This window comes from Perissodus microlepis, chromosome 11 (assembly GCF_051167445.1).
Source record: "Perissodus microlepis isolate ML-2025 ecotype Zambia chromosome 11, ASM5116744v1, whole genome shotgun sequence".
Lineage (NCBI taxonomy): Eukaryota > Metazoa > Chordata > Actinopteri > Cichliformes > Cichlidae > Perissodus > Perissodus microlepis.
This window is the reverse complement of record NC_140471.1, coordinates 21047481-21066769: the sequence shown is the minus strand read 5'-3', so window position 1 is coordinate 21066769 and position 19289 is coordinate 21047481. Positions and strand designations below refer to the sequence as shown.

At 41.2% G+C, this 19289-nt stretch overlaps 1 protein-coding gene across 2 annotated transcripts in view; it reads right to left on the bottom strand.

The window, feature by feature from the left end:
• adam22 (ADAM metallopeptidase domain 22) overlaps window positions 1–19289 on the bottom strand; it is a 67751-nt gene that overhangs the window by 41830 nt on the left and 6632 nt on the right. For both annotated transcript variants that reach the window (XM_084943107.1, XM_084943106.1), the window contains exon 4: window positions 4472–4538. In XM_084943107.1, coding sequence (XP_084799233.1) covers window positions 4472–4538 — 67 coding nt within the window. The remainder of the gene's footprint in view (window positions 1–4471; window positions 4539–19289) is intronic.

Sequence of the window (19289 nt, the reverse complement as noted above, 5' to 3'; positions counted from 1 at the left end):
TTCCAAAGATAGAGCTAAAACTCTCTGAACTAAAACCTTGTAAGGAAAACGTTGTTCAGCACAGTATCAACACTTCCTTTAAACACGGCACATCCATTTTATCTAAAGTCATTCATTTTAATATATTTATTAGATACATTATAGAAATAAAGCAAATGCATTTAAATCAAACTGTAGTGCTTTCAAAGCATTTAGCCAGTGAATTAGAGTGGTGGGTAAAGACTAGAATCAGGCTTACAACATCACTAAAATGTCTTTTTCATTTGAATGAATCAGGCATTCATGCAGTTTACACTTTACAGGACTCAAACTGAAGACTTTAGAAATGTGTGGTAATACAGACGAGTGCGTGTGTGAGTGTGAGGAAGTCATCTGCATAAACAATCATCTTTGAATTATCAAAGTGAAACTGCACCCATCAGGCTGAGACTGATTTCTTTCGGTTTCCTTTTCGCGATACTAACTCTGCCTCTCGCTATTTTCATAATGCCCTATGCATGAAATCCAGAATAGAAAAATAAGATTCAAACAAGTTAGCAGCAGGCTGCCATCGCTGTAATAAGAGAGGGGATTTTTTTTACATTAGCAGAGAGTCAGAGCATATGAAAGGTTTGCTAGATAAACCTAAATAGAGCCACAAGAGAAAGAGGTTGAGTAAAGAGACAGAGAGCGAGTGTGAAACGAAGAGACAGAGAGGGCTATTTATAAGTGGCGCTGTGCTCCACTATCCCAGCGTCTCTCCTCTTTCCGTCGCCCTGAACCTTCTGCTCCACTTCTCATCAAAGGAAGAAACACCCAACATCAGCACTGTGGGTACATCCTCAGCTTGTGTTGCTAAATTTGTGAGATCTGTGATCTCTTAAGACACACATGAGGATAATTAATCATCTTATCTGGACAACACAATGCACAACAAAAAGGTCGCGGTTAGACACTCGGTAAACAAGTAGGACGCTCTGCCCTCTGAATGTCAGTGAAACTTTGATCACCACGATCACATAATGCAAGGGAATAAGGACATTAGACACACTTTGCTGTACTTTACTCCTCATTAGGTGATCGAGTTCATTTCTGTGCATGCAGTATTTCCTCAAAACCACAAAACCTAAGTTTGCAGCTGTAGTGCAGAACCCAAACTTTCCAATCATAACAAATATGCAGGGGTACAGTGTGCACTCAATAAAGGGATCCTTAATCAAACTGGTATGTTTTCTACTAATCGCACAGTTTTGGATTAAATGCAAACAAGCCTAAATGTGAGGATCAAGTCAAAAATTAGACTTTAAAGTTGTTGCTTCAAAGCTTTTCTTATAGACATAATATTTTAAAAAAGCTTTTGTTGGGGCTTTTCTATTTTTTTCTTTCAGTTTTTGTTCATAGAAATCACCATTTAGATTAATTAAAAGGTAATGAAAGTATTTTAACAAGGAAAATTTAATTTTTTCATCAAAATTTTCCCATATACTTTTTTAACAAAACTAGTAGTTTACTTTAGAAAGTGCAAATTAATTCTATTTGCACACAATATTTAAGTTGTTTTCTTTTTACCATGGTCAGTATTATTATCCAACTTAAAAATGTATCTTTTTATTGAGCCATAGAACAAACCACTGCTGTGCAATGATATGCTTTAACTTTGTAGCGCTCAAAGCTTGTAAAACCAAGTACGTTATCTTCAATTTACACACAGTATAAAAACGTCACGTGAGAAAGCATCAAGGCAAAAAACAAAAGAAATCAGCTTACAGTTGAGAAAAAACATTGCTGATGCTCACAAAGCAGGAGATGGATGTGCAAAGATATCACAGCATTTCCAAAGATGTGACCATGGCATAATCTCATCAGTCCTTTGGTTGGATGAGCTAAAATTGACCTCCTCTGCTTTCAGGAAGAGAAACTGATTTATAGTGTCTTATGGCTGCTTGATGGTACCCGACTTAACCACGATGACAGTGTTGTGATAAACTAAAGATAATGTCTGTTAATGTTGAGACTATGAGTGCAATAATGGATGCTTCATAGAGCTTTGCAGACCCACATCTCTTAATGTGGACTATAGGCACACCGATCGACCGTCCATCGACCGGAATTGGCTGATTTCCACCGACAGATGTGTGTTGTGATGTTTGGGCCACAACTGGCTGTTACCATCATCGTGTCACAGGTGCCATGTTTAACATCCCATATAAAACCCAATAGCATCTGCTCTCCGTGATGTGTTTTGTGCAGAACGAGGATAAGGAGCATGTCATTCATTCCTTGCACTGAAGGTAAACCGTGGACAGAAAGCCTGAATGCTTCCAGTTTCAGGAGTTTGTATTACTTCTATTACGTATGAGCTACATGAGCACTGGAGGATTCTGACCTAGATCTATCAGAGCAGCAGCTGCGTTACATCGGCTGACATTTTGCCCTCCACAGTGAGCAGAGTAACAACCAGGGCTTGTCTCATATTAACCTCCATGAACAGAAGCATTAATAATCAAAAAGAGACTCTTGTTCTTTGCTACTAAAAGGGAAACAATGACATTAGAAGAGTGCAGATGGGCTGCAGTTGTGGATATTCAGCTCCAAGATTAATTAATTTACAGACTGCCTTATAATGAGCCATAATTACAGGTGACCATAATGTACGATGTGTGATGTAATCGTTTGGATCATTCGCTGTAAAGCATCTAATATCTCACTAATCTGCTTCTTAGCTGAGTAATTCCTGACCATTATAATCCCCGCTACTTATATGATGTCCCTCCATGCCTCAGCGGGTGTCCTGTAACTGAAGTCCAGATTTTAGAGGATTATCACAGGAATCGTAATCTTGCGTTAGTCGACGCTTGCAGAAGATTCATCGAGCTATCAAAGAGACCAGGCAGCTGAATGAGGAGTGGTTTATCTCTGTGTGGAAAACTTAACTCATTGATTAACCAATAAAAAACTCAAGGAGGGAGAATAACACACAGGGTCGACAGTGGAACCATCAGCTCCGCTGCTGCACACATAACAGCATGAGAGCTACTATCAGACATCTCTACCTCCCTGCTGTGCTACTCACCCGGTGTTAGCATGTGAGCAGTGTCTGCAAATGTTGTTTTGATAATGACATCTGAACTTTACTCGGTATGGGTAACGCTTCTCGCTTTCTCATGTCTGCCTACATTGTGATTGAATCTTGATGTGTTAATTGGGTAGTTTCAGTGGTGCTGATGTTTTTGTATCACTCCCTGGAAGTGCTGTTTTGTCTCTTTGTGACAGAAAGTGTAAATTTGCTCCATGTCGGTCTACAATGAAAAGCAGAGTTCACATGTAAGTACTAAGTACACATGTAAGATTGGGACTGACAGGGAGCGATCAGGGGCTCTGACACTGGTCCAGACGTGCAGGAGAAGATAATCACTGATAATCAAGTGTGCGTGGGTGGAATCCTGGAAGATTTCAATGTTCCAAACTAGGAATGGGAATCAAGAGCTGATTCTTGTAGCAAATTGATTCCCATTAGTTCAGTTCCTTGGAATTGTTAGTCCACTTGTTTATTGACCCCGCTTAGCGGTTCTTGCACTTGCACTATAATCAGCTGATTTCAGTTTGTGTGCCGGAGGAGGAAAAATAGCAGCGCAGTCTACAGCGCAGACATGGTGTGTGGGACTGTAGCCTACACGTTTATATAGGTAAATGGTAATTCTGAGACAATGCCTTTCAGGTCATTTCACGGAGAAAAGCAAAAGTAATGTAAGAAGTATTGTAATAAAATTACTTTCTCCTGGGATTAATTAAGTAAAGTACTGCAAGTGTTCGGTGTGATATCTGTAATAATTACTTTTTCTGAGTGACGACCCCAACACTGATCACAACAAAGGGAAACACCTCCAACACAAACAAACGTTTGACCCACAGCATGAGATTACTTTGCATGAATGTGATGTCTTTGATGTTCTGATTAGCGATGTCAGTCGCTAATGAGAAATCAATGAGAATGGATACGGAACTGAATCAATAAGTGATATCAATAATGGAATCGGAAGTGCCAAATTCTTAACAATTCCCATTCCTTGGCCAAAGGGATCTTATTTGTACTCTTTTATTTTGGATTTTTGTAAAAACATATTTAAAAATAATATTTAGATATTTAGAAAATACTTGATCAACAACATGATTATTGGATTATTCTGGAGGTTTTCTGAAGACCTGATGAGGTTTTGTTCTGTTCTTTTACTCTTTAAGCACTTTCACTCCTTGACACTCTGTACGTTCACCAGCTAGTTGCTAACTTTGCTAACGCTGGAAAGGTCATTTAAAGTAGTTTCATCCAACTTTTCACACTGAAAACATCTGCCTGCTGTCATCACAGGAAAGTATGGCAGCACAGTTGCTCTTTATCCAAAAAAACAGATGCAGAATTTAATCACAGGGGTAATTTGGGGTTTTAATGTCAAGTGCGAGGGAGCACGAGGGGAGATGATTTGCAGAATCTTACACTGGTGATGACAGTCTTCCCGTTTTCTGATGAATGCCTCTCCACGTAGCCTGAAGACAGGAGATCACTGGAAACAGAAGAATAAAAGAGAAAAATCAAAGTTAGAAAATGTAAGATTTTCCTTCAAGTGTCACTCAGTTATTCGAGTATTCTCGTGTTTTACAGCTGCATTCTGTCTTGGCGGCACAGAGCTTCAGAGCACCAGCCCAGCTAATTATGACCAGCATACAGGGACACGGCTATTTCCAGCACACAAACTCGCACAAACATAATTATTCAAACGCCGCACTCTTGCAACTGTCTTGTGTGTGCATGTGCCTTTACCAGAGGAGCAAAGGACAAATGAAGGTCATTAAGCAGCAAAGGAAACAAAGCAGGCAGAATGGAAAGGAGGCAGGAAGTAAAGTGAGAGCATAAGGAAGAGAAAGACTGACATAAATAAGAGGAACTCAGTGCGTGTGCTTTCTCAGCAGAGCTGGACCTAAGAATCCCAGTGGAGATACACACTGCAGGCCTGGACTGAGACAGAGATATATGAGCTCAGGTGAACGCACACACACACACACACACACACACACACACACACACACACACAATGCAGCATATGAACCTTCCTCCATCTATCTCCAAATATACTCCAGCTAAAAGTTTTAGGCTTTTATTTCACACACATGTGACCTAAACATGGACGCAGAGGCAAATGTTTACGAAGGTGTGGGAGTTTTTTATGCACTTAGTGATCAGCGCCAGAGCTAGCAGTAATCTATGATACACACACACACACACACATATATAAATATATAATATATATGTGTATATATATATATATATATATATATATAGTGAGAGACAGAGAGAGAGAGCAAAAGTACTCAGAGGATAGACTCAGCATGATAATCTCTCTTAAATCTCTTAAACTGAGCTTGTATTGTAGACTTTCAAGTGTAGCAGCTAAATTAAGCAGGCAGGATTAATCAATAACCAACATAAAATGTGCAGCTGAAACAGAATGCAGTATTTGAGCAGGCCGCTCACCGCACTGATCCAGAGAGCTATCAATCTACTCCAACTTCCTGTCAACAACCAGACATCAATAAGGAGACAAGTAGGTGGAAAACAGACTTGTTCGGGTTGGCGGGCCTAGAGGAAGACTGAACATATGTCAGAAAGTTTGAGCACAAACATGTTTGACACAACAAAAGTACAAACTGCACACTGGAACCTCCCTGTTTGGCTAGTTGGGGGGGGTTTGCCATTTAATACATGAAATCATTATTTAAAATCTGCATTTTCAGCAAAAAAAACCCAAACAAACAAACAAAAAAAAAAACATCAGAAAGAGGGCAAATACTGTTTTGTCTTTGAAGTTTATGTTTATCTTTATGTGGAAAATTGTTGTATCGAAGCATCTACATGAATGTCCTACATATTTATTCGTTTCTGAGAAGATAAATCACATTCATAATTTTGAACACCTGCTCAGTCCTAGAAACCTTTTCTTGTTGTTTCAGTTGTAACTGAACAATTTTATTGTGATTAATCTTTTGTAATGTTTTTGTCTTGCTCATATAAAGTGACGTCTGCAGGCTAGATTTGGACTGTATCACTAAAATTACCCAACAAACTTCCAGTTGTAAGTTGTACTTTCCTATGTGTCATTTTCTTGTCTCGAATTAATAAAGTTGGTGCTGCTTTTTCTAAGCACTTGGTCGGGGCTCATTATCACCACCACGTTTCACTTTACGCTGTCAATAAACAACAGCAGTAATCAGCCTCATTACCATCTTGAGCTGCTCCAATCTGTTTATATAAAATGAAAAGTGGGGGGTAGACAAAATAAACACTTACAGAAAAGAGCACTGAAGGAACTTAATTACAAGATACAAGATGCACGAGCTCACACTGGATATATAGTGTGCAGAAAAACACGAGGAAAGAGTAAGGCACTGCATCTTCAGGTGAAATAATATGGTTATTAATAATCATTAGATAGATCTTCCAAGTACTGGGTTGGAGCCACTTTTGGTGCTCTATTCAATTGAGATTAATAGATCAAATGTGGGAGACATTTGAATGCAGTTTTGAGCTTTGTGAGTTATTCTGCTGCAAGCAGAGATAAGAATATACACTGTGGTCATTAAGGGATGGACATGGTCAGCAACAACACTCAGACCAGCTGTGGTATTTGAATGATGCTCAGTTGGTGCTAAACAGCCCAAAGCCTGACAGGGAAACCTTCCCCACATCATTACACCACCACTAGCAGCCCAAATTGGTGATACAAGGCAGGATGGATCCATGCTTTCATGTTGTTTACACCACATTCTGACCCAGTCGAATGAAAGTCACAAGCAGAACTTGTGACTCATCGGACCAGACAAAGTTTTTCCAATCTTTATCGTCTAATTTTGGTCAACCCGTGTGAACTGTAGCCTCAGTTTCCTGTTCCCGGGAACCCAGTGAGACCTTCTGCTTCTCTTTTCTCGTGTCAACATTTGACATGCTGTGCATTCAGAGATGATCTTCTGCATACGTTGGTTGTAACTGTCTCTTTTGTAGGTCATTCTCTCCCTGAAAGTCACTTACATCACCATTCTTCAGCTTTCCTCCCTCAACCAGGAGTTATTATCTACATCTCTATTTTCATTAAACAAATATAAGTCAGCATGTTAATGAGGGATTTTCCGAGGAGCTGACAGACACAGGTTGTCATAATTGGAGGAAAATCAGGCATAGCTCAGAGCTTCCACAGAGTTCAAGTGGTTGTTATTCTGTCCCCCAATTTACAAGTAAAATTTTAATAATGCTGCTTAAAGACCCGCATCTAATTTATTCATATCCATTTTTTCATGGACCACCTAGTTTCTGGACTTTTACAAAAACAGCAGGATCTCTGACAAAACACTAAATTTACTCTTTCAAGCAGAAAAATAAACTGAAATCCTTTAGTAAGCATATATATATATATATATATATATATATATGCTTACTAAAGGATTTCAGTTTTAAAGTCAGATGCATTTTTCATATTTTAACTGAGCTTTCAGCGAGGAAGCAAAAGTTTTCTGATGCTGATACTCACACATATATACTGTTTTATTGAGAAAAAAGTCCTGACATAGCTGCGCGCACACCCACAGGGGAATGATGCTGCTTTCTATGATGACTAATGGGCAGTTTGCTATGGCTATAAAACATGTGTGGGTATACAGGATGGAGAAATAAAATGGAAAGAAGAGAATAATGGCACGGAAGGAAGGGAAAGAGACGGAACACAAGGTGTGAATAGAGCGCTCGGGATCCTAACAGATATCCCATGCACAGCCATCACGTCTGTAAAGGAAAGAAAAATAGAGCATGCATGGAGCAAACATCACCTCAGACTAAACCTCCACAGTGCAAATTAAACACACCGTGACTCTGGAGACACGGTGAACATTTGACATAAAAAAAAACAGCACCGTGAACATATTCATGCACTCCCGTGATGAAGACATTTGGCGTGTTCAAGAGTGTTCGGGTCACAGGAGTGCACTGTTAGCCTTTGTTCTGCTGGGATGTGTGTTTAAGATTCAGAGCTTGTGATCTTTGTCCGGGCCCATGCTGAGCCCTGACGGGGGGGAAAGCGAGCGAGGCATCAAGGCACCAACACAGGCTCCTAATGGATGATGCCGATAACAGATTTCAACTTTAATTGTTGTGGGATTTAAATAATTTATTGAGCAGACAAAGACGCAAACTCAGCCTCACCCCCATCCCCCACACCGACACACTCTTATGTAGAGAGATCCCCCACCCGCCCCTGCTTAAGATGAGCGCACGCATGTATAAATGTGTAACTGAGAGCTACGTCTTTATGTGCCATCAAACAGATAATGTGACAGAAATAAACTGTTTACATGCGGTCTAGCCCTCTGCTGCAAATCCGCAACGTAAATGATGATCAGGGAAATGTGGTTTGTAAAAATAAGGCTGAGGATGTCGTTGCCAGGAACACAAACAGATCCATTTAAGACCTTTATTACTTTTAGTTTGTTAAGTAGTCTAAATCATGCACCTATTCACACAAAATCAGCCAAATCATGCACCTTATATTGTGTACCCCGCCCCCTCCTTCTTGTTGCCAGAACATCAGATCCAGTGGGGTGGCCTGAATGTTGGATGTTGGCATCAGATTTTCTGGGTTGTGTTTGTCAGGCGTGCACCAGCACATCCCGCAGATGCTTGAACAAATGGGGGGATCTGGGATTTTACAGGCTGAGTCACTGCTTTTTCCTCTTTGTCATGTTCCTTTTGCTGTTCCTGATATTTTGGGGGGATGTAAAGGGAAAATCCACCCCTCTCTCCCTCTGGAGGAGAGTGCAGTTGCCATGACGAGGTGTGCTTGATCGGCATCAATGTTCCAGCCTAAGATCAACATGCATCCAGGGAAACGCTGCATTATAACGAGATGATCAATCACCTGTCACTTTTAATAACGTGGCTCGTTGCCGTATTTGTGCTGTGTCTGGCACGTGAGAGTATCTGTGCAGTCCAGATGTGCGCCTGCAACAGGGACAGTACAAACAGGCAACCACAGCTTTCGCTCATTTTTCGTCTCATTCAGCGTCTGCCTCTCAGCTCATTGCTTTTATAAATAGTCTGCTTATCCTCAGCTGTAATTGAAGAGAGTCTTCTTGGCCCTGCTGCCACAGCAACATCTGTCTAAGAGCTGGCGTACAGCTGTCAATCAGCCCTGGAGGAGATTTTGGAGGCAGAGCCACAGACGCTTCGCTTACAGCCCACGGTGTTTCATAGCCAACCTAGAACAGCCATTTACATAGCAATCACATCTCCCTCTACATTTTAATGTCAGCCAACCCCCCGCTCCATCAAACACTCACACACACTGAACCAGTGGAAACATAAGAGCACTGACGCAGCTTCAGTTGGGAAATTGTTGTTCTAAAAAGGCTTATTCAACTTCATTAAATGGCCCTTTGCAAAGGTAAAAAGTGACTGAAGCAGCGAGAAGCAATGAGTCCATCACATCAAAACTTCAGCCTTCCTTTAAAGCATTTTTGTTGTGAGTTGCTCTGGGCAAAGACATCTGCTGTGGCAACCCCGTCCAATCTCCTGAGGTGAGCCATGCACGCACACATAAACGAAGTTTCTGCGCGGTCTAAAATTCCTCTCACGATCTGTGTCGCCGAGCACTGCGGTGGCGCTGGGATGAAAAAGAGCACTAAAAGGCTTGATTGGCAGGACTAATGTTTGTGCGTGTGAGCGAGTGGATTGGCAGAAGTGTTGGGGTACCAGGCTTTTCACTGCTTTCACACAGGCTTTTCAAAAGGACCTTCTTAATAAACTCAACACCCAAAAACACACAAACACAATAAGATACTGAAAAACAGCAAATTTAACCACATAAAGCGACACAGCGACACATAAGCATACAGGCACTGCTGTCATCAAATGGACTCAATGTATGGATTTGACATTTAACCCAGTAATAAAAGGACACATAAGGACACACAAAGGACGGCACATGTGCTGTGTCAGGAGTCTGTAATGAGCATGGGGGAGTGCTGAGGAAGGATAAGTGCACAAGAGAAAGCATGAGGGGGGAGGCAGGGAGATGGAAAGGTGTGTAAGAGAAATAAAGATGTGAAAAGGCAAAAGAAAAAGAAAAAGAAGAAAAAACTGAGGCGGGGTTGTTCTCTTTGGGGAAAGCTGCAGCTGCTTTCACCTGCCCACCACTCCCCACCCCTGCCTCCCACTGAGGCCTCATTACAGGTCTCCAGGCTATAATTCATTCACTCTCCAATCACTTATCAGGCTTGCAGTTCCACCAGCAGACTCCCTGGGACCCCTGCTCTTATTGCAGAGGGAATACTGATGCTCACAAACAAGAGCTGCCAAGACTGAAATTCCTTTTAACCCATGTAAGAAATGAGAGGGGGGGATGTCTTTATCCACATTAGCCTGTGATATTTATTCCAATGCATGTACTAATATATATTTCAAAATGCATAATTCTGCCCTATTTGAAAACTTTAAAGAAAAAGAAAAGGCAAAGTACCCCTCCTGGTAAAGTTTTCATGCAAATCTGTAAACCAGTTAAAAAACAGTTACATAACTTCCTTGGTAGATATAATAAACAAGGATGGAAAGCTATACAGTATTCCCACTTTCTTGGCATCATTGCGCACTTAGGTCTATAGCACGCAACATACAGGACAACCAGAGCTGACTCCTGAATTATGCAGAGACTGGGGATTTTGCAGGAACTAAGGACAACATGCAAAGCTCTATCTGTGACAGCACGTGGATGGCTAGTGAACACCGTGTCATGTAGAGAGAGGACAATGGAGACAAAGAGACTTTGGAGACCTGCACACTTGGGACTGAGTAGTAATAACTACTAAGGTGTATCCCCCCCAAAAATCACAGGGTGTATCAATTTAATACACCCTGTGATTTTATGTGTTTGCATTTTCTGTCTGTATTTGGTGGTAATGTTGGTCTCCATCTACACATCGGATTTTGTAGGCTGGTAAATTTTGTTAAGCAGTTCATCTCCTGACAGTAAACCATACTTCAGCATGAAAGAATAAAATGGGTAAGCTATCTGAGACAATAGTCTTTGGTGAGGCATTAGTATCTTTTCCTGCTGGGAGAACAACAGTCTACCTCCTGTTTCTGTCTTCAACAAGAGCCGGCTCCAGGATCTCTCTTTGTCTTCACTAATCCTCCACACTGAGTGAGATGGCCCAGCATAGGAGAGGGGGAATGAAAGGGTGGGAGAGGCAGGCTGGGGGATAAATAATGTGAATATGGAGAGAAAGGATGATAAACCAAGAGGATGCTTGGGTATCTGCAATACAAGCCCTGTCCTTTAAATGGCAGCTTAGCATAGACACGATAGCGTCAGCTGGTCAATCGGCCTGCCAATTCAGTCCAGACTGATAAATTCCAATAATTACCGGACGCCTTACTGTGATATGCTGTGATATTACAGCCATTCATCTTCCCAAAAGCATGAACCCTAATGATGAATGGAGCTGACATTTACTCTTTTTATACTAAACTGAAAATAACTGCATAAGTCAAACTGACTCAGAACCAAGTAAACCTTCAATACAAGGACTGCAGATGTTTCCAGCTACCACTCACGCTGACTTTGTATGAGAAAAACATCCAAATGTCCACCCTGAATAGAAGAATTTATTACAGCAACCAAAACCACTGCTTTAAAGCACAACAGAGAAAACAAGTATTGCTTTCCAAAGACTCGATCTTCCTCACTCTTCTCACAAATTCGCACAGAAGCTCTGCAGGACTTCCAAACTGCCTCACCTTCCTCGGCCGCAGCACGCATTACTATTATGTACATCCACGATGCTATTTGTTCTCCTACATTAATCCCGCTCACCTCCAAGCACAGATGCTCGCCGCCTCATAGCCAGAACAGACTGTAAATACACAGTCCTGGATGTGCCAATGAGCCTCTTAGCAAACACAATCTGTAATATACTACCTGTGAGCACTATATTAGCTCATACACACATACACACAAACATAATCCCCAATGTGATAGCTAAAGCTATGAGCTTAAGTGCTTGCATGTATGAGAAAGAGAGAGAGAGAGAGAGGTTTGACAAGGATCACAGTGAGAAGCTCTGCCTGAGGCGAGAGGAGAGAAGAGGAGAGGAGAGGAGGTTTTTTTTTTATGAAACTCCTTTCAAGTACCTATCTCTATCATGCGTGCTCTCCGTATCTCTCCCCATCTCCTGCACTTACTCAACCCACCCACAAACTCAAGGGTGCATGAAGGACACCCTCATACCTCCCTCTGTCCTTTTACCTCTTTCCAAACTCATCCATGTCTCCCTTTGCTTCTTTCTTTGTCTCTCTCTCTCTCACACACACACACACACACACACCCCTTTCAGTGTTTTTCTCATTAACTTTGCCGTAAATCTGATCACGCCTCTCTGTAATAAATTACAGAGCCCAGGAATAGAAAAGGGGAAACCAGGATGGAGGTGGAAAAGGAGAAAAGCTGGTTGTAGCAACATCAGGATGGAGAGATCTGATTTGTGGCTGGATGATAGACTATTCTGGAACGGGACATGAGAGATCATTAAATTATACAAATGTGAAGATGTAAAGATGAGCAATAATTGCATACATGCAGGCACATGCACAGTACAGAGACACAGAGCAATAATTCCCAAGCTACTCGATGCCTACTCACATTTTAGGGATCAAGCGGCAAATGCCACAAAATCCACTGAAAGTCACGCAAAGTCTCAATGGCACTTTGATGCACTTATTTGTTCTCTGAGTGAACAAGAGATCATTGTCGGGTAAAAAAAAAAAAAAAAAACTCTGAGACCCACCAGCTACTCCCACTGAGCTTCTCCGGCATAAGTAGGAAGGAGATATTTTAAAAGTTTAGAGTTCTAGAAGAAAAATCAGACACTGTTAGATAACTGGCATTTTAAAATGCTGCCAAAACTTAGATGGGCAAATCTTCCAGCTGAATCATCAATACAAAGAACAACATTTTAGGAAAATATCTCTCTTTAGTATGGAAAAAAGGTAAAAACTTCATGTTTTGTTCATTTACAGCTACTCTGAGTGTCCGAGGCCCAGGAGTAACTACCATGCCATGTTTTGCCACTCAGTTAAAAAGTTAAATCAATAATAAGTTTGGAAAATTCTACCTCAGTTATACCCGGTGGAGTTTTGGACCATTAATAACATTGGAGGAGAGTTTTAATTAGTTTTGTCTCCATCGTGGACATCCTGGACTTCCAGGTCACGAGGAGGAGGGGGGGCATTAGCACTAGCGATGTTACCAGAACAGATACTTATGATGCCTTCCAGGATCTTTCTATGTCAAAATAATGAAAACAAGACTTTTGGTTTTTCTTTTAGTAGGTACCAAGTTAGAATATGCCTACTCTATCTAACAAAGAAAACAACAAGAAGAAGACGGCAAAGAACATGCACCTGCCAACACAGCCCTGCTCCAGCCCATCAATAACAAAGGCAGTACTTTCTTACTGATGCTATCATGGTTTTCAGACAAGGGAGGAAATACTTTCAATTCAGTGACACACAAAAAAGACAGCGCCTAAACAATTTAAGGTGGGTGAATTTAAACTCAAAATCACACAGCATTCAAAACAATATCCTTCTAGGGTTATCCTGAAATATACTTTACCATTTTGTTTGACACAGCTGTGGTGAAATCAGCTAAGCTAATGTTGTGTTAGCTTAAGCTAGCATAATGTAACTAATGTTGTACCTTACAGTAACTCCAGCAGGCTACTCAGCAACCAACGTCACTTATACAAAATATTTTATGTTTTAACAACAACAACCTGCCATCTCTCTGTTAGTGACTTAAAACAAAATTTTTTGCACGGGATAATCAATTCGTTTTGTTAGCTTTGGTATCTTATTCTTGGATTCCATAGTCATGGTATTAGACCACCAGTTTAGCTCACTGGGTGGAGTAGGTGGTACATATATCGAGGCAGTTTACTGTGCATCTTCCCTCTGATCTTGCTCTCAGTTTTCCTTTCTTCTCTAAGCTAAAAATATATATTAAAAACATTTGCAAAAGAGTTGTAAAAAATTATCGAGATATAATTTTTAAAAAGTTAGCTTGTTTGAACTTGGCTGAGCTCCCCTTCAAGAGGATCTTCTCAGATAAATCTAGACCACCTTCAGAGCTGTGGTTATTTTTAGAAGGCTCTGTGGTTGTCTCATTATGAGCACTTACTCTGTCCCTGTGATTTCAACAAGCTCCTAAAACATGTGCAGATCTTAGCTCACCACTCACCATGCTCATCGGATTTACTTCACTGGGACCTTTTCTTCTTTTCTTAAAAAATCAAACTGAAGGATCACAGTTATTTATGCATTATTATTATTACTATTTATCTCCTCATATACCAGGTCTTGAATAATCAGGCCCCATTTTATCTGACCTCACAGCATCATATTTCCCCAATAAAGCATTTTGTTCCCAGACTGTAGGCTTACTTGTGGTTTCAAGGGTTATTAAAAGTAGAATTGGAGGCAGAGCCTTCAGCTTTCAAGCTCCCAGTTTGGATTCAGGAGATAGACATGCTCTCTAATTATAAGATCAGGGTTGAAACTTTCCTTTTTGATAAAGCATATAGTTTGGGTTGGATCAGGTGATCCTGAATTCTCCCTTAGTTATGCTGGAATAGGTGCAAGCTGCTGGGGGCTTCCCATGACGCACTGAGTGTTTCTTCATCACTCAACTCTTTTCACTCACTGCGACTGTATTTAATCATTAGTTAGTAATCTCTGGCTCTCTTTCAGTGTGCCTTCTGTCCTTGCATCTGTCGCCAAGTCCTTGCTTATAGAGTCATCTGATCATTGGGGTTCTCTCTGTATTACTGCTGGGTCTTTAACTTACAATATAAATCACTTTGCATCCAATATCACGGCAAAGTCCCAAATCTCTTTCACAGGACAGACCGCGCCAAAGTACAACAGAGATTCAGCACATACTACAAAGGCACAAGTGCTGACACCTGTAACTTATGATCAAACCTCTTACCATCACAACAAAAGGATGCAAGAATGCATGATTGGAATTATTTGCAAAAACAGATTTGCAAAAATGTGTGAAAGAAACAGCATTCAACACATTTGTCAAGCCTCGATTAAATTTATTTGCAAAAAATAAAAGATAGTAAACTGGTTTGTTCAGGTTTATTGGCTAATAATCTCCCTCACATCGGCACAGAAGACACCTGGGGCCAGAGGTATGTGGGCCCAATCCCCAAATAGCGCTCATAGGTGTGTGTACAAACATTGTGCTGTTGTCTAAACACAGGCACAGTGAGTTTATTTCAATATCAAGTGCAAAAACATGAAAAAAAACATCCTTTATTTGGCATTAAAATTTCCATAAATAACAGTAAATTGTTGCAAACATTAATAAATCATTCTGCTTAAGTTTAAATATCAAATTTAGTATTCAATTTAAAATCACCAACAAAAGTGGGTGAAAATAAACCAAAGCATGAGCACGTCATGTACCTTTCTCTCTTTGTATTATTCTTCCTAATTTTCCCCCTTTTAAGTATTGATCCTCTCTCATTCTGTCTGAGCACCATTCCTTTCAATCCTTTTTAGTTATCTCTCATTAAGACCGCACTTTACGTGCCTCTTCTGCACCTGAGACCCAGCGAGACGATACACACAAAGACTCTGCAGCTTTTATGAGTTCATGTCTTATTGCTCTTCACACACACAATCCTGCTGATGTACAGATGCACCAACGTGTAGTCACTCATTCATCAAACCACTGAACCACGGGATGTTTGGTTAGCTCCCTGCCTAACACATTTATCTGGAAGGACTCTGTGGTTATACTGGAGCACTGTTGCCTCCAGCCCCCCCCCCAACACTGCCCTCCCTGGTGCACACTGCCTTCACACAGATGAATAATGCATTTAGCACTGCCTGTAATTGACCTCTCGCATTAGCATAAAGAATTTGTCTGAATGCAGAAAAAGCAGACTTGACACAGTTGTAGAAATAACAAAACTCTTGAGTGTCTGTCAGTGTCAACAAAGAGCAGGAGAAGCCCTCGGCTCTTGAAGCTGCTGCAGCCGCTTATTTCATAACACAGGCGAGTTTACGAAACACTCCAGTCCCAGTTGGATGTACGAAGCTCTCCTCTCCTGTCTGCACTCACATATTTTCATACGTACATATTCTGCATGCTGCACGAATACTAAATGATTCAGATATGTTCAGTGTCTTCAGTTTTTCTCTATTTTTGGCACACAAACATAAACACACAGTAACTATACACACTAGCACAGCCAGGCTGGTATTGGCTGCTGGTAGTCATACATTATGTTGTGACAGCTCTGCAGATTTGTTGACGATACAGTAATTATAATGTTTGATATCAGAAAAACATGATGGGAAGTGTCTACAATTTTAGAACACAATCAGGTAGGAAGATGACTTTATATTTATTTATGCAGTCATAATGTCATCATATACTGCTGGTTTATTCATAATCTTCTTCATTAGGAATACCATCGCTTTATGGGTCACTACAGCAGATCATCCATCTCCACTTCACCGCATCCCTATCCCTCTTCTGTCACTGCAACCCTCTACATCTTCTCTCACCTGCGCACTTTCATCCTGAAACTCCATCCACACTTTTCTCTTCCTTTATCTTCAGCCAACACTACAACAATTTCCACCTGCACCCTGCTGGCCCCCGATCGATCTGGTTGGGAAATCTCATTCTGGTTGATCCTGACGCAACCCTCCCCATTTGATCCCTGGCTGCCAAAATGCTTCCTTGGGCAAGATACTGAAGCCCAGATTGCTCCTGATGCGTTCAAGAGTGTAAATGCATCTGAATGTTACGTAGAAAGCACTTAAACATTAAAAAAGTGCTTGTTTGAATTTGTGTAAATGGCGGAATAAGATACGCTGTCTAAAGCAGCACTCAGATAGAGTAGAAAAGCGCTGTATAAGTAGGTTTATCATTTCAAAATTACATCTTCTCCATCTGCAAATTGTTTTTCTTTACATTTCCAAGGCCAGAACCAGATTTTGCCTAACCCGAGTGCTTAAAAGTTAGTAAAAACAATCCTGAGGGTGGGCAATTCATTTTCCCAAAGGGGCCATATGAGAAACTGGTACTGTTGTGGAGCGCGTCACCAACAAGTTTATAAAGTGATCAAACTAATATCAAGCAGAACTGAGTTCAGCTTCTTGGTGTGGCCCTCCACAACAGTCCCAGGGCCTCATGTAGACCCCTGGGAAAATTAATTACCCACCCCTGATTTTTTTTTTTTTTCACCTCCATACCCGCAACACTGTGTAATAAGACTTTTCTTGCAGGTGTGTAACCCCCTTGCTGGCGAAATGTTTCCACAGACACACACATAAACATCTGCTAATGTGCTGAAAACCACCTTTGTGGAGAAACTGCAGTACTGCAGGGTTGTTTCCAGGACCACATTTTCCGCGATGCGTCAGACAGACACACTAACATGCTAACATAGTGTCATATTTTAATTCTGCCAGCTTATTCATCAATAAATAAACTTATTTGGGGGGGGGGGGATTTTTTAATCTCTAATCAGTTTATTTTGTTGCATACATTTGCCAACTTGTGATACATGTCCATGAATAATGTTAGATTTATAGTTGTCGTAAAAATGAATGACACAAAATAACCAAACATCAAACTTTATACTGTAGCCGCTGGACTGAAACAGAGTCGGTGCATGTGTCGGGGTCATGCGTAGAAGTGTAAATATATATCGCTTAAATGTTTTCCCTTCTTCACGTGATGGACGACGAAAGAAGCCGTCTTGTGCACACTCCCCTTTTAATGTTATAGCGACATCTATTATTCAGCAAGAGCAGGTGGGAGGGGTGGGGTAAGAGGTAGCAGGGGTAGGGCTGTGTGGAGGGTGGGTGTGGGGCAATCAAGGGTGACAATTTGTGTGTGTGTGTGTGTGTGTGTGTGTGTGTGTGTGTGTGTGTGTGTGTGTGTGTGTGTGTGTGTGTGTGTGTGTGTGTGTGTGTTGAAGATGAGGATGATTGAAAAAAGAGAGACAACCCCCAACCCTTTTCACATTTTCAGCTTACTCTTGTCCCATGAATGGAAAATTGCAGGCAGTTGCTGAGATGCAGGAGTGGAGGAAGACAAAGACCGAGAAAGGGTATAAAGACCTCATGACCCACCAACCCCCCTCCTGACTTCCTCTCTATACACTGCCACAGTTCAGATGGGTGGCTCGTGTCAATACGGCATGTTACTGATGAAAGCATCAAAGACTAAAGCACACACAATTATGTATTTAGTTCATGTGAGCACAGAAGAGAGGGGCATTTCTTCTCTAAACAAAATGTCTAGATCCAGGTTCTGTGACAGGAAACACATTTTCAAGCCTTTTTGCAGAGTGCGCGATGGGATCCTGGTCGTGATTACGAACACGATCAATGCATGACAGGATAGATGGATGGATGATCAGTCCCATCTGAAAACATACCGCTCAGCCACAACAACATCGCTCACTATATATAGTGTTGGTCTCTATCATTAAAAACAAATCAAACAAAAAAATACAGCCCACCAGAGCACGGACACGGGTCTGCTGTAGGGTGTAACACCGGGATGTGGGTTGCGTTTTGGGTCTGGAGGGTTGCCAGGAGGGGTCTCTGTGGATCAGTCTTTGTTTCGAACGATTCCACAGATGGACATCTCGCCTGGGATGTTGAGAGTTTGAGGCCTGCTCTGCGTCTTGCACTCTCAGAGGTGCTGGCTGAGACTGCTACCATCAGTGAGTATCACTGCTATGAGGTGGGGTGAGCACTTGATCATGTTTAGATGGTTGGTGTGACCCAAAAGAACATTGTATTGTAACAAGATGAAGGTTATTATTGTTGTGGTTGATCAGTGTATACTGTGTGTGTAATAAAACTGAGGTGAAAACATCATCTGGTATTTATCAGTGATGTGATGGATGTAGGCAGAAAGTCAGGGGATCACCAAAAGCAAGGGAGAGGATCACAAATGCCATGAATCTAGAATTTGTCAGGACATTAAACTAAAGATAAAAGCAACACAGTCACCTACAGAGCAACTCATCTCACATGGCATCTCCAATCATGCTTTTTTTCCATCTGACATTAAGAGGACTAGACTAAAAAAAATACATATAGTATCCAACGTGTGTCTAAAAAGCATAAGGCATATGATTTTATAACAAAACACCCACGCTCCTCTATTATTCACAGT